At 39.6% G+C, this 21,175-nt stretch overlaps 1 protein-coding gene across 1 annotated transcript in view; it reads right to left on the bottom strand.

The window, feature by feature from the left end:
* Positions 1–21,175, bottom strand: part of eys (eyes shut homolog) — a 125,073-nt gene that overhangs the window by 67,942 nt on the left and 35,956 nt on the right. The window contains exons 18-25 of the mRNA XM_037465464.2: positions 20,665–20,787; positions 20,446–20,559; positions 18,271–18,384; positions 17,438–17,551; positions 14,296–14,493; positions 12,543–12,664; positions 9,399–9,520; positions 8,302–8,561 (exon numbers count right to left, since the gene is read on the bottom strand). Coding sequence (XP_037321361.2) covers positions 8,302–8,561; positions 9,399–9,520; positions 12,543–12,664; positions 14,296–14,493; positions 17,438–17,551; positions 18,271–18,384; positions 20,446–20,559; positions 20,665–20,787 — 1,167 coding nt within the window. The remainder of the gene's footprint in view (positions 1–8,301; positions 8,562–9,398; positions 9,521–12,542; positions 12,665–14,295; positions 14,494–17,437; positions 17,552–18,270; positions 18,385–20,445; positions 20,560–20,664; positions 20,788–21,175) is intronic.

Below are 21,175 nucleotides of genomic sequence, written 5' to 3' on the forward strand. Positions count from 1 at the left end.
GGATGTCAGAAGGAGAGGGACTCTGTGAGGCCACAGAGCATCTGGTGAATGATGAGACAGCACAGGTTTCCCAAGCTGGTCTGTCACTCAAAGCAATGGTGGAGCACCACAGGGACCATTTCAAATGTCACCGCGATGTAATGCATCTTCTGCCGTGACTGGAGGCTTCTCTTTGACGGAGTACGGAGAGGGATAACCGAGGCGCGGGAGACCGCAGCCATGCCGCCCTGTCTGGCTGGCACTACAGTATGTGATCACCGCTCATGCCAGGGAACGTCTCAGGGGGGGAGAGAAAGTGTGGGTTAATCCCAAGTGGATAGCGAACTAACTTTGACTGACGTTTCCATTGAAATATGAGTGGTATCTTCATTTTAAGAATGTGAATTTAAGTCAGCAGTGCTACATTTGGGACCATTGTCGAGCTCAAGATGCTGTCAGTGGGTAAGTAAAAAAAACGTATATAGATTGTGGTGATTGTTCTTGGTGTCATCAGAGCGCTGTCAGACAACACGTCAAATCCCACGTCAGGGTGGAATGTATGATTAAATGCATTATTTCTTTTATAATAATACATCTATTTAAAATGTGTTGACTTTATGGAAGCAGGCATACAGTATTTTTATCCATTACATGGACATTTACATATTAACCTCACAGTAGCAAGCAGGTACTGAACCACAACTCTAAATGAAAACATACCATAAAACCCCAAATCTGATAAATGCATATAGAAGCGAAAAGAGCCGTTGTTTAACAGCCTGAACCTAAAATAATGAAAACAGAGACTCTATTGGTGTGTCTTTAGTGAATCATTCGTGGCAAACTTTGCTCCACACAAAAGAAAAAAATACGACTGTCCTGTGAACTTTAAAGCTCTGATATGAAATAAGACGTATTCTTTAATCAAATGGCAGTCCTGAAAATATTCCAAGTGCCACTGAACCCACTGGGAGCCAACACCACGTCTGCAGCTCCTTGCAGCGCTCTGCTTGGAGACGTGCTTTGCTGGTGCACACATTTCATCCTGAATGTTAACAACGTACGACACCGCGCGTGACATGCCGCCCTGACGGTTGATGTACGCTGGTTGAATGTTATCTGTTCCCACCACGACACGTTGGCCTTTTTTCAATAGGGGACCAAAGTGTTTCAGCTTGTAAAGGGATGAGAGATTCCTCCATTTAACATCCACCAATCTGGACTGGCATATTCCGTCCCTTCCAGAGAGGGATGGGTCCCCGAACACGGATATGTGTGCTGTCACTTAACCCCTCGTTGGAGGCCCGGTGAGACTGCAGTGAGGGAATGAGTCAGCATTTTACCATTTGTGGATAACTAGGTCTTCTGGATTCTCTTCAAGCGAAGGCGTCTGTTGGGAAATCCTAAATAATTGTTTCGTCTTAGTCAATACTTAGACGACCCAGAGTCTGTGCGCTCTCATACAGAGACACATTCATTGTGTTCAACTGACGGGCAAAATGTTTGTGCGTCAATGTCCAGTTAATGTCCTGGTGCCTGAGGTGTAGAAGATGATGGTCTACATGAAAGTTTGATTAGTAGCACCCTGCCCCCCCCCCCCTGTTTTAGTATGTTTATCTTCCAACTATTTATTTCAGCAGCGGAGACGGGGATCCTCCGAGTTGCCATGATGCATGACTTGTATGTGTGTCAATTCTGTCTTCTCCTTTCAATTATTATTTTAATGAATGTCCTGTTTAATGATTTTACACCAGTGTCGGGTAATATTTTCCTAACAGAGTCCCAGGGGGACCATCACATGGCTTGCAGACGTCGTAGCCAGCAGGTGCATCACTGACAGTGCTGTCAGCGCTCTGTTGGTGGATATTTGTGAGTTTAGCTAATCCAGCCTGGCTGGGGACAGCTTTACTTTTATGGTGAATGAGTGAATATCCACACCTAGGTAAAATCAATAAGAGGGTGCGGAGCGGAGAACTCCATCGCTGGTTTATGGTAAAACTCGTAAGCGTTGTGAGACACGTGGAGTGTAAGCTTCTCTGGAGAGGGAGCCATGAGGATTAGGTCGTCCAAATATGACAAAACATGGGGAATGTGCGGGTAGTCAGAGGGAGCGCCAAATGGCAGCTGGTTGTACCGGTATTTAATTCCCTGGAAAGAGAAACCCTGGAACACTGTTTTGAAATTACAGGACTAATGGGACCGTAATTTAAAGAAATGAACATCATGCTGTGATGAAAAGCTCTTGAAGATAGCAAAACGGATTGATAATAAACTCACGTTTACAATTCCTACTGAGATAAAAAAAAAAAGAAAAAGGAGTCGCCTCCTGATTTTACATAGTCTTTGCTAGCTGCAGACAGTAATACGTGAAGGACAGAATTATTATTATTATTATTTTAAACATTTTTAAAAAAGCAATGTGTATTTCATGACATATTCCTGAAAGGACCAACATAGTTGATAATGTCATAAAGAGGTCATAGATATTTAGCGACCCAAACATCTCAGGTCCCTACAACTGAGACTATGCAGAGGGCATCCTGCTTGATGTCACGCAACATCGGCTGCATGAAATAAGTGAATTCCACAGGTCTGTAAAGAACGTTATTTTAAATGACAATTCTTTACAAAGGAAAAAACGTCTGAAAACTATGTGCGGATTGATGATTTTTTTTCCTACCCTTACTTTATGCAGCTATTGTTCGGGCTAGAACTAGAGGTGTCGAAGCTAAAATGGAACAAAAGCAGCACCTTCCACCCTCAGCAACAGAACATCACCAGCGTGCTGAGACCTTTGCTCACTGAAGGGGCTCGCCCTCCTTCTGGGATTCACCGGCTGCATTTTAATATTGTGTTGCCTTCACTTTCAAAATATTATAAAAGATACTAGTTCTCCAAATAGAGACAAACCTAGCTCAAATACAACATGCTCACTGACGCTATAGAGCACTACTCTACCAGTTTGTAGAGATAATTTAATTTCAGTAATTGTACAATGTGTGAAAGATTTGTGGAGGCTCTTTGTCTCAGTAGACAGTATATTAGTTCATTTACATTCAGGTTGGGAACCGTAAGAAAGTTTTAGTGTTAGTTATATTAAGTTTCCACATTGTTGATAAGCCACTACTCTCCTATAAATGAGATATTTATCGTCATTCTTAAACTATTATGGTTATGAATATACAAACGAATACAACAGACAGTAAATGTGACCTGCATGAAAAAAAGGTTATTTTTAAAATGCAAAAACGTAATCTTGTTCGTTTTAGATTTTCCAACTACAAAGCAGCCGAAATGTATTAAGATAAGTCGATCCGTTGTATGTGTTGAGGCATTCTGTTTCCTATTACTATAATATACGGAAAGAAAAGCCTGGGAAATTCACACACATCTGCCAAGGCCACTGGTTTCTGGTTTTTACATTTAAATATATCTACTATAAGTCTACTGTCTGCTTCATCTTTAAATAAAAAAATTATATATTTTTTTTAAAGCAGCGAGGACAGACTTTTTCAACACATTTTTGGCAAAAAATATTTCCAACACCTCTTTTTCAACATCATTTTAGGTGCGTATCAGCTCTCATGTTGGCACGGCTTCACAGTAGCTCATTAACCAACTGTTTGGTACGACACAATCTCAATCTTGTGGAAGGTGAAGGCTAGTGTAGCATGCCATGCAAATAAAGAGGTTTGTTCTCCATCTGGCCAGCAACACCTCTGGGGATATTCTGAGGCATGGAGACCGAATGGCTTCTGCATGTAAAAAGGGACAGAACAATGCTTCTGAATTCATTCACTACACTGGAAGAATCACATTCCTCCCCTCTAGAGGCAAGGGGATTGTCCCCATGTCAAATACTTCACTTTTAACAGTTAAATATTGCAACGTGTCAACTGAAATCCAATGAAATGGTGGAGCACTTACAACTGAATGCTTTAAATCCATAAGACATCATTTCCATCTGTGTAACGAGAAAGTGTCAGATCCATTGTGAAAATTAAAAAATGTGGACTTTTTTTCATTTTAACATTTCTTTGAATTTGTATTAATTATAGTTTATTGACTTATTAAGAGTACAAGTTTTACAAAACTATAATCTGATTGTCTCAATTAAAGACAAATTACCATCTAAAATTGAACCCGATATCAGGTACAATTCCTCTATTCCATCTATTACCAGTTAAAGTTACATTACATGTCATAGTTGACGTAGTTGTATCATGGATGATCAAATATGTAAACATACAATTTAAAAAATATATATTTTAACATCAGTCTAGTCTAACATCAGACTAGTCTTTGTTAGCTAGTCCATGTTTAGGTTTTACTACCAAAAGGTTTACACATTTTGAAATAAATTAAAAGAAAACAAATCTGTACCTACAGTTATGCCTAAGTAGATGCATCCTAGACAGGCTGAAATACAGCCTTGAGGGACATTAAACAAAGATCAGACATTTCCACCCAGGAGGTGGATTCTAGTTCTCTGTGCAAACTGTGCAAACTGTTCTCTGTGTACATTTTGACAAAGGACACCCAAGGAGACTGCATAGAGTGTGTTACAGGACATAGAATCTTTTGTCTCTCTGCCATGTACCCGGATCTGTGGGGAGGGATGCTAAGTGTGTTTGTTTCATTTGTTGGGGTTGTAGGCCAGCGACCCTCATCCTGACCTCTAACCTACCTCTCCCATTTTCAGGTTGCTCTTCTATCAGGTTTAGCACTCCCTGCTGAGGCTCCTCATTAACAGGAAAGTGGAACATCTGTGCTGGTCAGGCAGGATGACATGGGCCTCTCGGCCATAGCCTCAGCAGAGTGTAACAGCTGGAAAGTACCTGCACTTCCTACAAGAGCCCTCTACAATAAAGAGAGGGTAACTGCTTTTCTTGTATCTTCTTTAAAAAGAGAATTATTTCAGCTGGCTCCGGTTTTATTCTGCTCGCCAGGTCTTTGTGGTGTACCTTAGTAGACAAAACTCTTTTCCACTGTGTTTTACAAATTCCTTTAATGCTACTCCCAGTAGGCACCTCCTAATGGCTACCTTTTAGTTCCTGTTGAACTGACGGAGACAAAAGTCCCCACATCACACTTTTTCTGAAACTGATACGGTCTAGTGAGGTGTCGTGGGGAAACTATGGTCACACTTTGCTCTAGCAAATTCAAGACAGCAGGTTTAAGAAAATGATCATTAAACACCGAGAAGGTGATCATCAGTGAGCGAATGGCTAATAGAGGGCAGCAGACACACCCCTCCTTGAGCCCCCCAAAAAAGATATTAAATTATTTTTATTAAGTTTTGTTATATATATAAATATGATATCTGCTTGTCCTGCACCTCTCTGCCTGTCATACGCACCTCCTTCGCGCGTCCTAGCTGTGCTAGGGGCAAGCTCAGGTTTGCCCGCAGAAGGCGGGTCAAAGAAGCACATTAGCCAATTTCTGCATAAATAAAAAAAGACATGGGACATCAAATTTAGCCAATCAGCTCCTTAAATAGACTCAGCCTGTGGCAACAATGGTTCAATAGGCCGACGATTTAATCGCCATTCAATCACAGAGACGACTGTTTATGATTTGATATAATAAGATTTATTATATTATACTAAATTGCCTGTGAAGGTGACAAAATAAGATTTGTTATTTACTGCTTTTTTCATGTTGGAATACATATTTTACTGCAAAGTAGTGCATAAATTAAACCTCTTGGGATGTTTGCTGACATGTATTTGATTTGATTGAGTTCAACTACATTCCTAAACACAACAAATGAAGAAAGAAATGTCAGTTTATGAACAGGGTCCAATGAAAATTAATTTTTGAGGGTACCTATACAAATATTGGAAATTAATTGTGCTTTAATTGTTATTTCTCTAGATACAAATATTTTGTAGGGATCCTTGATTTACGATAGGGGTGAAGGTCATTGGGCCATTGGGCAATTCAGATAACTCATATTGGTATTCATAATGGCAGGCAGTAGAAGGGGGAGGCTAGGCAGATAGGTTTGTGTCAAAACACATGTTTACTGCAAACCAAAAATGTACCCTAATTTACAAAGGATAATATCCTGAAGTCTAAGCTGCATTTAGAATAGGTACGTGGGTATAATTTAGAACAGTATCTAGGAAATTCGATTTTTTATTTTAATACAATTTAGTTGCATGCAACAGCTTGTTTCAAGAAAACACTGCTGCCTTACCGTATTCTGTGCAAAAATGAAAAGATTGTTTGACTGAAATTATTTCTGCCATTTCATGAAATTTAATCCCATTGAATCTTATCTCCTCAGTGTACCATCATGCAAATAAGCACAGCTGAATGACATAATTTTACTTTAAGTTAACCATGATAATGTTCACTGTGTGGTGTCCATCCCGAGTGTGTGGGAGGACATTTGCTTATAGCAGTGAATCTGGGGGAGAGATTTCAATTTAATTAGGCCTGGGAATAATGTAAAGCCTCCACAATTTCCTTGACAAATAACCTACACTGAACGGTAAATAACAAGTCTGTAAAGTTGTTGCAGCGGGATCAAGCGACAGCTCGTATAACAGCTCTGTAGGAAGGATTTATGGTCTATAATAATGGAGAGTTGTGAGTCACAATACTTGTGTGAAGTAAAGAGAAGACGGCCGAGCCCACGCAAAGCTCTTGGTGTAATGTATGCAGCCAGCACCTAATTTCCTATTCCTCTCCAAGGAAGCCTTCTGAAGCGAACCCGGTTGCTCTATTTATATCTGGAAACATCTTTTCATCTCGGCCCTGATGGCGCCATTAGGTACAGCACAACACTAAAGCATCTTCACCTGCACATTGATTAGATTGAATATTAAAGCACTTTATTGTTTTTAATTTAGGGGGTAATTTCAGCATCACTCGATCACTAGCTTTTTGTAGTCATTATATAGACTGACATGAAATAGATTTGCATGTGTTGAATTTACTTAAGCGTACATGTGTGTGCCTTATTGTCTCATTGTATGTCTCCTTGCATGCTTATGCCTGAGCCATATCTGAATGAGTGGGTTAGCATGTGAAGGAGCTTGAGTACAACCAGTATTGTACATGTGCTTTCAAAATCTAAAGTAGGGCAACAGTGTCGTTTCAAAGCCTTTACATTAGTATTAATGAAATTCTTTTTAGCATCAATACTCAGTGGGGGTCCTGTCACAATGGGCCACCCACAACACAAGTGACACTGAATATGTCCATTTCTGCTGATCCAAAGTGAATTGTTCTTCAAGGGTGGCGAGATATTTCAATTGATTTTTTTCATAATCTGTCTGACCACAGAAATACTGTCATTAACTATGCTTATCATTGTCACACAAATACGTATCTGACCACAGCTTCCCACTAGGGATGAGACGACATCTTTCAACCACCAAGCAGCCTGTGCATGAGGTTCATCAAAGGTCCTTTGGCAAGTATTGTACCTTCCAACACTGCACAAAAGGACGAGTAAAAGCTGCTATGTGCCACATTACGAACATGGTTTTGTATCTAGCATTATTATTATTGATGAGCAAGGTTGAAATAAAAATAAAATAATTGGAAAAAAAGGTTAATGTGTACACAATGGCATTTCATGTCACATATTTTTGTTAAAGTGGTATGTTTTATGATTCCATATCAATATTCTACACAGTTTATTCCTATTTAAAGTTGTAAGAAAATGTCCAATGTCAGCACTGGACTGTCTTTATGCCAATGTGTTTGCTTTGACCAAAATACGGTAAATGTTAAGAAGCACAGTTAAAAGGGCCTTTATCTTTCGTCATGGTGATGACAGCTAATTGGTTTATCCAGATGACTTGTTTGAACAGTTAACAAGTGAGACAAAGGGAAGTGATTGACAGTGTAATGCAAAATAGAAGGAACTGTTTGATCAGGAATCGATTGCAATGATATGCCATATGTATGGAGTGCTAGTAAATTCAAAATATGTTCAAAGGATGTAGCTAAAACAACAGACTCTATAGGCTTTAGGTTATGTATACTTAATAATAATAATTAGAATAATTTCAACTAATCAAAAAGTTACTGATTTTGATCTGGGTGTTGGTCCTTCAAGGTACGGTTTCTATGAATAATCGCGACACTTTATGATGTGATGCAAGCATTCAGTGCATTTATGGCCGATGGACAACACAGCCCCAGCACAACTAGTCATCAGGTAAAATGGGTAAATGAATGGGAAATGGGTGAAAATCCAGGAAATTATAAAAAATGCTTAACTTTTAACGGTTTAGATGCTCCTCAGAAAGTGGGCCAAAAAAAGGGCTATTAGTAAGAGGTTGCGGCGGTGTGTTCACTCACCAGCTGGGCATCTGCAGGAGGCTGTTCCATTGGAGCGTGTCAGGCAGGTGGAATTGTGCAGGCACGGATTGTGCAAAGGGTCGCAGGGGTCATAAGGCTGGTTGCACAGGGGGCCACTGAAGAGCTGGGGACAGGTGCAGGAAAACTCCCCAGGTACGTCCAATTCCCGACACTGAGCTCCATTTAGACAGGGCCCAGAATCACACTCGTCCACATCCTCTGCACAGTCCACACCTGTCCAGCCTGGGTAGCACAAACACCTGGGATACACCGAAGAGAAGATATGGCACTGCAGAGGTCATTCATTTCAGCATGAATTAAAATCAATACAAAATAAATCAATACTTATTTTGTATTATTCTGAGGGTTGACATTGTCATTCTCCACGGGAAAAATGGTGAAAAAGAACAGAAAACAAAAGCGGCATGATGCCGGGGATGAGCTACCAAAACAATTCAAATAATCCACAGCACACCTCCGTCACCATTCAAGTCCACAACGGTTCGCTTCATCTGTTGGCAGAGCACACTTGAATTTTTGCTGTGCAGGGAATCTAAAGGTTAATTGAACTACTAGTCAGAGCTGCTTTTAATTCTGGACAGCTGAATGTAGGACACAGGAGGTTAGAGCACTGAGTGGGGATTAAATGGAAATGTATGCATGCTAGTCACAGGCAGCGAGAGGAGGATGAAGACAGAGACACAGAGACGTCTGAAGCATCTGCTCTTAAGGCGGGTGAATATTCCACTTGGTGGCAGTGAGTACCCGAGCACAAGCGACCACTCCACCTTCCATTCTTTTTCATCCCCTAACTTTTCCACCTGAAGCAGTTTTACGTCTCCCCAGTGAGAGGAGGGCATTAGCTGGAGCAAATACACCAGCTTCTCCCTCCAATGAGTCACAGATCCCCTGAAACCTTTTCATGCTGTGAGCCATTGATTGACTCATTTGTTTTACCCGCCATCTGCAATTCATTACCTCTGCTGCCGGTGAAAGGACGCATTGCCGTCTCAGAAACGGCTTCTTTTTTAAAAAATGTATTAAGTGACTGATGCACCTCATGAGGACAGCGCCCTCTGGCCGGCTCGCACACCTACTTGTAGCTGTTGAGAAGGTCTGTGCAGGTGGCGTTGTTTTTGCAGGGCTCCGATAAACATTCATCAATTTCTTGTTGGCAGAACTCCCCTTCCCATCCGGAGTGGCACACACACTCATAACTCTGACACAAAAAAGAAGGAATATCATTAGAATATACTGACACCTCACATCTGCACCTGTCTCTGTGTAGTAATAGAATACTAGCAATGCACACACATTAATTTAACTAAAAAGTGCATACATATTGAAGCGGTTAATTAAGTCGTTATGGAGCATTCAGTGGGCATTTTAACAGTTATTTGTTTGCTCATTTATTTTAGTCAATGGTGCAATGCTTAATATGCTCAAAAATGTTGGAGAAAAAAAAAAAAAACTCCCACTCAGAAAATGAAAAAAGCTCTTAGCTATTTAGAACTGTCTGAACTGTGAAAGTGTCAAGCTCGTCTTAAATTTCCACATTTCTGCCATGCAGATGTATTCCTCCTACCACCCACCCTCTGGATAAATTGCGAGCCTGCTTTCCTCTCTATGCCATCCAAGCAACATGGTACAAGCCTTTATCAAGTATACAATATACGAAAATGAATTTTCACAGAGCAGCAAACATGTTAAAAGTTGCCTGGATTTGTTTGAAACCAAATGTCTTTTATAATGTGCATCTATTAACAGATTTACATGTATAGCGCCTACCATTGCTGGCCTTGTTCATTCCTCTATTCAGAGCAGTAGGTGAACACCATGTCCTTTATTTCATCATTGCAATCTGCATTATGATAATGAATCATGCCACAGGAGATGAATGACTTGTTGTCTATTATTTTCCGAGGTAATTTAAATTCTTCTGAAGGAAGTCATATGGTCAAGGTTTTTTTCAGGATTCCTCACTGCCAAAATCCTGTCTGACGGTGCCGGGTGCTGCCTGTTGAATGCATGCTAATCTGTATTTCATATACTGGAGGGGAGCTGTTAAACTTTGTCTGATATAATTTGTACACAGTGAGCCTTTTGGTAGTGGTGATGAGGGGAAAATGCCGTCATCTCTTGATAAATTAGATACCTCCAGGAGACTCCTATTTCTTACCCCTGGCAGTAGAACATAATTTCATTTTGCTGCTAAGTCACCTTCAGGGACCGCAATTCTCCAAAATAAGCTAAAGCTCTGTGGGACACGGTGTTCAGAGAGAGAAATAGCGGCACTGTAAACAAGACTATGCCGAGGGCTTTCCAAAGACGGTCCCAATTTGAATAATGAGCGGCTAAAGGAAAACTAGAGTGGTGAAACGGATAAAACTATGACTCAAAAGATATTGGTTTAAATGTCAGTGTGCACCACACATCACAGCCATTACCCTTCTCATGCAGCAGCCTTTTGTCTTTGAATTGGGAGCATTTCCATTATCCCAGAAAATGACAGTGAATGTTTGAACCAAAATTTTGTAATGGGAGAATTTTGAAACCTTGTCACAGAATCCCTTGTTGACTACTTCCCATTGTAGAGGGAGACAATGAGCATGTATCCTTCAGCTATCCTCAAATTGCTAGAGTCTAAAAAAACAAAACTTGCAATTCATCAGTTTAAAGTAACAAAACTAAAAAGACAAAATGCTTTTATGTAGGGCAACAGGGCTTTTATGGATTTTTGGTGGGTGGGATTGAGGGTTTGTTTGACAACCTATAATATGGCTTTAATTATGTTGCAATATAAACCATTGGTGAATAGTAAAATTCATGGTTGGATATTTTGTCTTTGGGACAATAAAATAATGAAAAAGGTTACTAAAAACTGAATACTAAAGGTTCAGCAATGCTTCCTTTCCAAAACCTGTCATTTTTGTTAAATAGATGTCATCTTTCTTATACACACTGTGTACAAACGTATTTTCATCCCAAAACATTTGGCGTGGACTATAAACCAGAACGTTTCTGTCTTCTCTGAAGGAGAAAAAAAAAAAAAACTATCTATGACACATCTGCTTCACTACTGCAATCTGTTAGCAAATAAGCAGCTGTTGGAAAAATACCCCTGGTCATTGCACAGTCTGTAAACAGCACTCATTCAACTCACTTGAAGAACTACAGAGGTAAAGCTGTGCCTTGCAAAAAAAACTTGGTCTTAAAGTAATTTATATAATTAGACGATCTTTGAGGTACAGGCCAATGATTTCACACAATCGGTTTTCATTCATTATTTCAAAACAGCATTCGGAGAAAGTCAACAGATCCCTACAGCTAGAAGGCAGAATAGGACCGTCTTGTGTCTCTTACCACTTAAGTTAAATGCAAACTCTACAGCTACATTAGCTTCGCTACAACAATGTAAGCAGCTGCAAATACAATGTTGTAGAAAGAAAGAGGAGAAATCATGAGTGGCCATTTTAACATTTGACAAAGGCATTCAGTCTTCTGTCTGTGCAAAAGCATCGCAAGGCCAGCAAGGGAAAACCCTGCAACCAGCAATGGTTGCAGGGGGGATTCAAATAATGTCATTCTGTAAATAGCTTTGCAGAAATCTAAAAAAGGAGTTTCAATAATGGTGCTTTTTTAATCCTGAAGATGAATATTTAAAAAAAACAAAAACATTCTGATCAAAATAGGGACTACTTAATAAGAATGCAATTCATGTTGAACATGTCTCTTTAAAACTCCAGTCTGTGTTATCCAAGTGTATAGTAACATTTCATTCATTTTAAAACATTAACAGCTCAGCCCACAAGGTATAAATGTCATAATCTGTATGATTTGTCTGTTAGTACATCCGAATAATGAGGTGCATTCATCAGACACTATGAGACATCTCCTTTTTCCTTCTTGTTTCACGGAGACACCTGAACATACTTATATGTCCTCCTGATAGCTGCAGACCCAAGAGTCATGATAGCCACATTTCATTCTTTTTTATGTTACATCCCTTTTCATGTTATTGCACAGTTGTTTATATTTTACTGCATCAGATATACTTTCAAACGTTAAATCGGATGACAGTCGTCAAGATAATAAGTGGAACCTTATGTGTTAAAATAAACTGGAGTGCTTTCCAATGAATTCCACTGTGGTGATTTACAGGACATGGTGTCATTTTAAAGACTTTTAATAGCCATTATATCAGGCCATTATACTGCTAAACCAAGAGAGTGTCTTCTTACCAGATGGAGGTCCTTACACATCGAGTTGGTGCTGCACAAACTGTTCAAGCAGTCATCGATGTCTTGCTCACATTTTGGTCCCGCGTAGCCCGGGTTGCAAAGGCAGTAAAAGCCATCTACAACTGAAACCGCATCAGTTAGTAAGACATTTACAGTTAGCACCTCACATCATACATTAATGCACTGTACTCTCAGCACAACACAGGCAAATACTAATGTGACTGTAAAGTACAATCAACAGCTGTGACTACTTTTTTTTTTAATGGCCCGCGACTATTAAAATAAACACCTGGTGCCGTATCAGTCAAACCTGTTGTAGCTAAATCTATGTGACAGGTGACACTACCCCCCCCCCCCCCCCCCCCACTCGCCCCAGCCCCCACTCTGCGTCAGGAGATTGTCTCTGAATAAACTTCTTCTCTGCAATGGCCAATAAGCCATTTTCCTCCTGCTTTCCTCGTTCCCGATCTGTACTCATCCCACTCTTCCTCAATGAGAGCTTTGTCATCGGTTTTCAGCGGGCTCATTCAACACACTGAACGAGGGGAGAAAAAGTACAAAAATGTGAATAAGCCCATTTCGGGGGGACATTCTTTATTCAGATGTTACAAATTTACCAATTTCTTGCATCAGAACTTCGAATCTTGCAAGTCGAATAATCTATTCCGGCCCCTCATTAATTATTAATCTCGTTAAAGTGGGATGCATCATTCAGTTTCTCTAACACAACACTGGTGTACAGGCAGCCAGTGACAGAGGTAATTGCACTTCTTACAGGAGTGAATTTATTACTTCCCCAGTCAGGGTCCCAGGATTCTTCATTATCCCAAAGATTTACCACGTAATCTATGCTGTCACTCTGTCTCGGTGCGTGTAGCTGCTATTACTCTCATTAAATGCTTAAGGTCCTGGGTGGCAGCAGCATTACTCATCTCAACCACTGTGGCTGTGCAGTGCTCTCCCTGGTGGCTGGCTGGCTGACTGCTGCTGCTGAGCTCCAGCCAATAGGTCCTAGAGGCCCGCCACACTCACCTAAGGTGAGCTGGCTGCACTGGAGATTAGTCAAGACAGCTGGCCGGGGTCTACTGCAGCTCACGGAGGGACGGGCAGCTCTCGGCTAGCAATCCACTGCCATCCCTGTTTTGTTCCGGCATAATCCAGTTAAACTAACATTGGCAGAATTTGTAGAAATGTCCCAAAGACTAGACTCTATTGTATTAGAACAGTACAAATATTTTGCTTTTCAGAGAATTTGTATCCGGCCCAACACAAAGAAATCTCATCTGTTGCTGCCAAAAATAAAAAGTATCACGGAACCATCTGTGCAGGTGTTAATTTGTACCTTACCTTTTGGATTTTAATTAAGATCACTGAGCTAGTAAAACAGAATAGTTTTAGGTCATTTATTATCCGATAGCTAGTGTTCTTTGGCCTTTTATCATTCATTTTTCAAAATACAACAAAGCACTGATGCCTAATTGATTTTGTTCTAGAGTTATGTTAAGGAACTAAGCCCACTTCAGCAGATGCTCTGCTCGATCCTCACATCGGATCGGTTACGTCGGCTTCACAACACTCCTAATAGCTGCAATGTGACCTAATTGAAAACTGCCTGTCAGACTCTAAGTGAGCAGAACTAAATTTGACAGATGCACAGTGTGTGTGTGTGTGTGTGTGTGTGTGTGTGTGGGAGGCTAGCTTCCTTTCGGAGTGGATTTTAATAAGCACGCCGGTACCATAGGCGGTTTCTTACCGTCATAGCAGAAGCCGTGAAAACAGGGGTCGGAGCTGCACTCATCCATGTTGATTTCACAGCGGGGGCCAGTGAAGCCACGGCGACAGTGGCAGCGGAAACCCAAAGGGAAACGGGCTTGATCCAACTCCTCGACACACACAGCGTCATTCTCGCATGGGTTGCTGGCCTCACAGGGGAGGAACTCACAATCAGGACCTGGAGTGAGGCAAAAGGCAGAGTGCTCGACAATCTCTGGAAATGCAATGGACCTTGTTGTTATAGATTATTCCTGAATTGCACTCGTTTCAGCCGATGCTGATCCAGATGTATTTTCTTCAGTAACAGGTTAGCCTCACATATATACAGACACACCCTCAGCTTGCCGTTTTTGATGCATTTCATAACTATTCCGTCCGTTTCAGTGGAAGTGAAACGGCTGACATTATAACAGTACCTAAGAGATTACACGCTGTGTGCTTGGGATGATACAATTACCAAATCAACTGTCTCAGACTCTGTTCCAATTGTAGTCATGTTCTCCTTCAACTCATCAAATCACACCTGTGGCTGTGCAGCACTCGATTTCTGACTAATGCACGGCCTCAAATTTCAGTTTGCATTATTCGGCTGCTCAACAGGAGACCACAGAAACACCCAACTAATGCAAGAACTGCTAATATCTCGTTTCATTTTTTAGCTTTTCTGGTGTCCTTTTAGTGCTGCATTTATATCTGTTGTTGATCTTGTTTTTGCTATGTCTGCGTGTACTTTACCCCTTTTGCTGCAGTCATTTCCTTGCTGCAGGACTAATGAAGGACTATTATTTTAACATTTCTTACATTCATGCATTAAGGTATTGAAAAAAATCCCATATATTATGAAATGTAAGAAATGACCCAAATGTACACAATGTTTTTTTTTTTTAACAAAGCAGTGAATAACAATGTTGAATGTGCAAAACATGCACAATTAGACAAAACACAATCGTTACCTCTGATGAGATCTGTAAAACATCTTTCAAAAAAGATGTAAAAAACATTATTTCTTAAGGAAATCCCAAATAATCAGTTGTTTTTTGTAGAGGAATTGCTGAACCCAAATGGGTTTTCCCGGCTTTAATAAAAAAAATATAAAGCACATCGTTGGGCTGAGCCAGCAGGTTGTTGTAGCCAAAGTGGATTCAATTTTAGTTCTGGCTATGTCAGCGTATTACAAATTAAATTTAGGCACTTTAATATTGTGAATACTTCAAACAACAACTTGCCAGTAATACACTATGTAGTAAACATACATTTTATTGATAGTCTCACAGTAAGTCATATTGATCTCACAATGATCCCACACACGTGTATTACATGATGTTCAACTAAAAACTGGAATCAGCACCTCTCAGTTGTATGCCAGTAAATTCTGGTCATTAAATAAATAGGCAACTCGATAAGGCAATATTTTAGATACAAACACTGTATCCAATATCTCTCTACAGTGTGAAAGGATCTCAGTGAGAATCAACAACTCATTTTACAGCTGTTAGCAGCTTTCAGTACTTTTTTGTCATTGTAGCACATCTGTTTTTCGGACGCTACTTCTTTTCTACAATTTGGCTTTGAGGCAGCACTGAAAATCTTAAGACTAAAAAATGTCTTGTGCAGATCGGGAAAAAAAAAGTAAAAAAATGTTTTTTAAAGATACTGTAAGGCACATGTATGGTTAAAATCCCAAATGCCAATGAGATGCTGTGTTAATTTAATGATCTAAAATGGTGTCTCTCAGAGTATATTTGTAATGGTTTGATTCACAGTTCCCTCCATCTTTGACATTAAAAAGCAACCACCTCACAATGTGAGATCTATGTTCATTTTCAGCAGCGCTCTGTATCCGTCACCGGCCTTTGGAGGGAATTTTTATAATTTCCATGTGTGTGTTTCAGGAGTCCTCTCCTCCTGGCCACTCTGCCATGGGGCCTAGCTTAGTGAAGTGCTGCCCTGACTGTTGTCCTTCCAGGAAGATCTCACAGCCAGCCAGATCATTAGATCAGTCAGTGGTCTTTTGGGTTTTGACCAATGTTCTCCTTCTGAAATTTACTTGGTTTGTTAGGATGAGTGTGCCTACGAGGAGTCTGGCCAGATTAACTTTTTTTCTTCTTCACATTTATTAATGATACAGCCCGTTGTGCTCCTGTGAAATCCCATTTTTAGAATTTCCTCCACTAACAGTTTATTCATGACAGTCTCTACTCCAAAATGGACAGATAACAGTGAACGTCTAACAATGACAAATAGCTTGTGTTTGATGTGAATTATATCGCCGTCATTACTAAAAGGGGTCGGAAAACTGCAGCGTCAGCAAATAAACATCGTTAAAAACGAGGTCAGTTATGATGTTTTATCTTTGATCATTTTTCATGGAGCTTTAAGTGGTGTTTTACTGGCTTCAATCGACTTAACAACAACAACAACAACAACATCTGAATAAGTGATGAGAAGGTTCCGGGACAGAGGATCTCACACGTGTACAGATTGTGAAGCCCTCTGAGACCAAGGCCATACAAAATAAACTGAATTCAATTAATTCCTAATTCAATCATCTTTCAATTCAAGTAACACATTCCTATTGTGTTTATCACTGATAAACAAACTTGTCAGTTAACAATATATAACTATAAATGTTTTGCTCATCTACAGATGATTAAACAAGTGGACTATTCTGTCATTATTTGTGGAAAGCAAATCAAAATATGAATCAAATTAAACATTTTTAATCAGCAAACGCCATTATAAATGTCATTATGAAATCTTGAACCATGTATTAGCAACAAAAAGTGATGCTCGTTTAAAGCCAACTTTAGCTCCTCAACATCTTTTTCAGGTCTTGTAAAATTTTAAACTTGAGCAAAACTGACATGTTAACTCCGACTGATATGCAAAGGTGGTGCTGTAGTGACGTAGGCTCTATCATCCGACTAAAGGGTGTAAGTCGTCACGAATGCCAGAAGCACACAGTAAATATTCAAGCTTTTTGTATTTAACCAAGCACAAGTAGCAAATGAAGATGTACTCATTTTGTGGAGACATGTGAAGTGAGTTCAGACAGGTGAAAATCATAGTATGTGGAGTTAATTAACTTTCCTTCTTGTCCCCATTCCCTCAGTGCTCATTACCTTTAAACGGAGCCACACATTGGCAGAAGTAATTACCAGGCTGGTCAATGCAAGCAGCTCCATTCTTGCAGGGAGATGAATCACACTCATCAATGTCAAGTTCACACGCTGTACCTTTAAGAAAGGAGAACACAGATTAATAAAGTTATTTTATTGTCGGCATTAATGTTTGGCTGTTCTGAAAGTTTCCGAGTGGAAATCACAAAACAGCAGTTAAACACAGAGATGGTTTAACTTCCATCAACGTGTACATCATTTTTGATTTGTCAATTATGATCTTGATACCACAACAGACAATGTGAAAGCTAAACATTGCTTGAGTGCTAACTACAGCTACAATTTCGGAGAGTGCTCTTTACGGTACCAAAACAAGGTATGAACAGCAAACACAATTCTCGCAGCAGTCATTGCGTTTCAGACATAGTTCTGAGAGTTCAGAGCACACATTTGTAGGGATTTTAAAACAGAGAATCCAGCTTCTTTGAACTGATCCAATTCAGCGCTGCAATTATTGCTTGCAAAGCACTGAACTTGGCTCCCTGCAAGTTCATCGCCATTATTAGGAAGGGATCTTTGTTTTAGTTGAAGGTTATTTATCATCGCTGTACTTTTAATGGCAGCACAGGGAAAAAGAACAAGACTTTAACATTTGTGCAAGTACTAAACCACTGTTTTCACTCTACACTTTAAAGCGGAGCTTCTGATGACTTAATGGCGATGCACAGATTATGATTAAAGATGCACTTATCTGGATGTGTTGTACGTATGCAGTGCACTTATCGTTCATACAAAGATTTACTCTTCACCAGAGTAAATGAAGGACATCAACTTACCCGTAAAGCCGGGCATACAGGCACATCCATAGCCATGAACAAGGTCAACACATGTGGCATTGTGCATGCAGGGTGAGGATATGCACTCGTCTATATGGACCTCACAGCATTTTCCTGTAGAGACGTGAGATTTAAAAGGGGCCGTGGTTGAAGAATGCACTTGGTAAAATAGTCACTATAAGCAGCAAAATGATAGTGACGCATCGGAGCACCGGCACACCATCTTCATCGTTCACCCCCACGGACATTACCCTCTTACAGCAATTTAAAGGAGGTGGATTTCCCTTCAGGAATTTTTAGGCCTACTTTTAGGATGATGCCCATGTTGAAGCTGCTTGAGTGTTATGTTGGTGTATTTTTGATTGATATGTTACACTGGTCATAGTTTATGTTCAGTTTTATGTTATATTAGACTTTCATGTAGAGTGTCGACAGCACGGTCTTCACGTATTGTTCAGTTTGCGGTTTCAGGTCTGTGATACTAAAAGTACTGCAGCTTTCATTTATAACATGTTATGTATCCTGCTCAGTTTTGCACTTCTTTGAACCAAGTAAAATATATATTGTGTTTGAATTAAAGGCTCAAGGAAAGTTTGAAATATGATGATTGGTGACACCTTCATTCCCTTGGTGGCAGTATTTTAAGACCATTATATAAAAATAAGTCACTCCGATATTCTGTGTGCAAATGGAACAAAGACATAGTCACTGATATTCTACCAAAGGTAATTGAACACCATTTGGATAACAATAACAAAACGACAAAAACAATACCAGTAATAAATTTATCCAAAAACTTATAGATTTCTCTTAAAGAATCTTCGGACTTACAAATATTTTTAAAATCAATTTACTGTAGGACAGTTTTCTATTACAGCACGGGCACACTTAAAACTAGAAAACTAGAATAGTTTTATTTTTATGTAATGCCATCCAATTTGCTGAACATATTCTTGCTCACAAGGATTTAATGACTCTTTCCTCTGTGACCATCCAAAATATAAACTTTACATTTGAGCCTCAATATTGGGTCATGCAACTTTGAGCAGCAAATCTTAGTTAGCTTATTTAAGAAACAAAAGAAAATTGGCTTTTCGAATGGAAAATCTGCTAAATGATTAATGGTGAATCTCATCATTACGTGTTTAATCTACGATACCTAAACAATCAAGCAAACAGCCTGCAACGCACTATGAGCAGAGATGATAGAAAGTTGTTTGCCTCTTCACATAAAAAAAGTATTATTGGCGTGATGGGATTTCTGACTAACTGCTCTTCACTAATAGGTTTTCATTATCAACAGGCATCAAGCTTGGATGGAATATAATCAAGAAAATGTTTTACAGTGCCACCTTTTAGAAGAAAGTACAATAAGAGCTTTGATCAAATAAATATGTAAAGTGCCTGATCTGAAATTCCTCAGATGCATGACATTTTAGAAAAATATAAATCACAATTATTTTGCTGTTGGCCGGTTTGATTTCCCTGAAATGTGATCCAAAAAAAATCCAGGTAATGCTACTGTTAAATCAGTATATGAGTGAGGTTGGAAGAGGAATACGTGGTAAGGATCTCATTTACTTCAACAGTGTTCGTACTGTGCTGCTTGGCATGGCATGTGACAGGATCTTGTGTTATTTATATATAAGCAAAGATCCACAACCTGGAATTACATTTTAAGGCATCAACGAGATGGCTGTGAATAGTTAACATTCATGACACCATTAGTAATGATTATTATCATCATGTTTATCTTATATAGTAGTGCACTCACACACGGATCTTATTGGTGTTGTGTTATAATATCTCCACAAAATGATATTTATCATATACTGTTGTACCTGGTTAAATTAAACATGGACATTATTTATTAATTACTATGACATATATTACAACCACCAAGTGGAACATTTCTGGAAAAACAATTATGTATTTTCTATAATGTATTAGTAGACTATTAAATAAAAGTTATACAAATATTTCAGTGTTTTATGATGCACTCACAGGTCTCCAGTAAAATAAGTAATTGTTGGTGTGGAGTACCAGTACCGAACCCTCTACCTGTACCCATAGCCATGTTTTTAAGAACACTGGGGCACACAGGGCTGTACTGAAGTTGCCTGCCACTCATCATTAACGACATTAAAGCTTCAGCAGTGTTGTGCAACCAGATACCTGTGATTCCAGGAGGACATTGGCAGTTGAAAGAGTTGAGCTCATCAATGCAGAAGCCTCCATTTTGACAGGGCTGGCTGAGACATTCATTCACTTCAATCTCGCAGTTATTTCCTTAGAAAGCATAAAAAGGCGCACAGCATGTAGGAAACATTGCTTTGTTGAATAAAATGTCACTTCAACTTAAAAAAGAACAACTTCCAGATCGCTTTCACTTACCAATAAATCCAGGAGCACAAAAGCAAATGTAGCCACTGAGAGTGTCTTTACAAATACTCAAAGTTCCACACGGCTTTTCTTCACAGTCATCAATGTTTATCTCACAAAACTGGCCCGTTAACCCTGCAGAGAGAGGACAATACATTTTATTGGGTTTCTCCAATCCAGGGGACAATGCCATAAAGAAATGCCTGCTTGATGTGATAGTGGAACACTGCCTTGTAATGATCTTTGGCAGTGATTCAGGCATCTTCGTCATCATCATCATCATCATTAAAAACAGCAATCAAGGGGTTACCATTTATTTTAACCTGCAAAAGGACCCCCTTTTAAAACAAGTAACTAAAACAAGTCAACGTTGTTAAGAACCAACGTTTCACTACACCAACAGCAGCAGGGAAGAAGAAGACTGCTGGTAGGAAAATGGAAACGGAAACAATGCAGGATTTAGAAAATAAAAATGTTTTTCTAATTATTAATGAGGAGGTAAATGTGTCCAATGTTTGATACT

Source organism: Pungitius pungitius, chromosome 13 (assembly GCF_949316345.1).
Source record: "Pungitius pungitius chromosome 13, fPunPun2.1, whole genome shotgun sequence".
Lineage (NCBI taxonomy): Eukaryota > Metazoa > Chordata > Actinopteri > Perciformes > Gasterosteidae > Pungitius > Pungitius pungitius.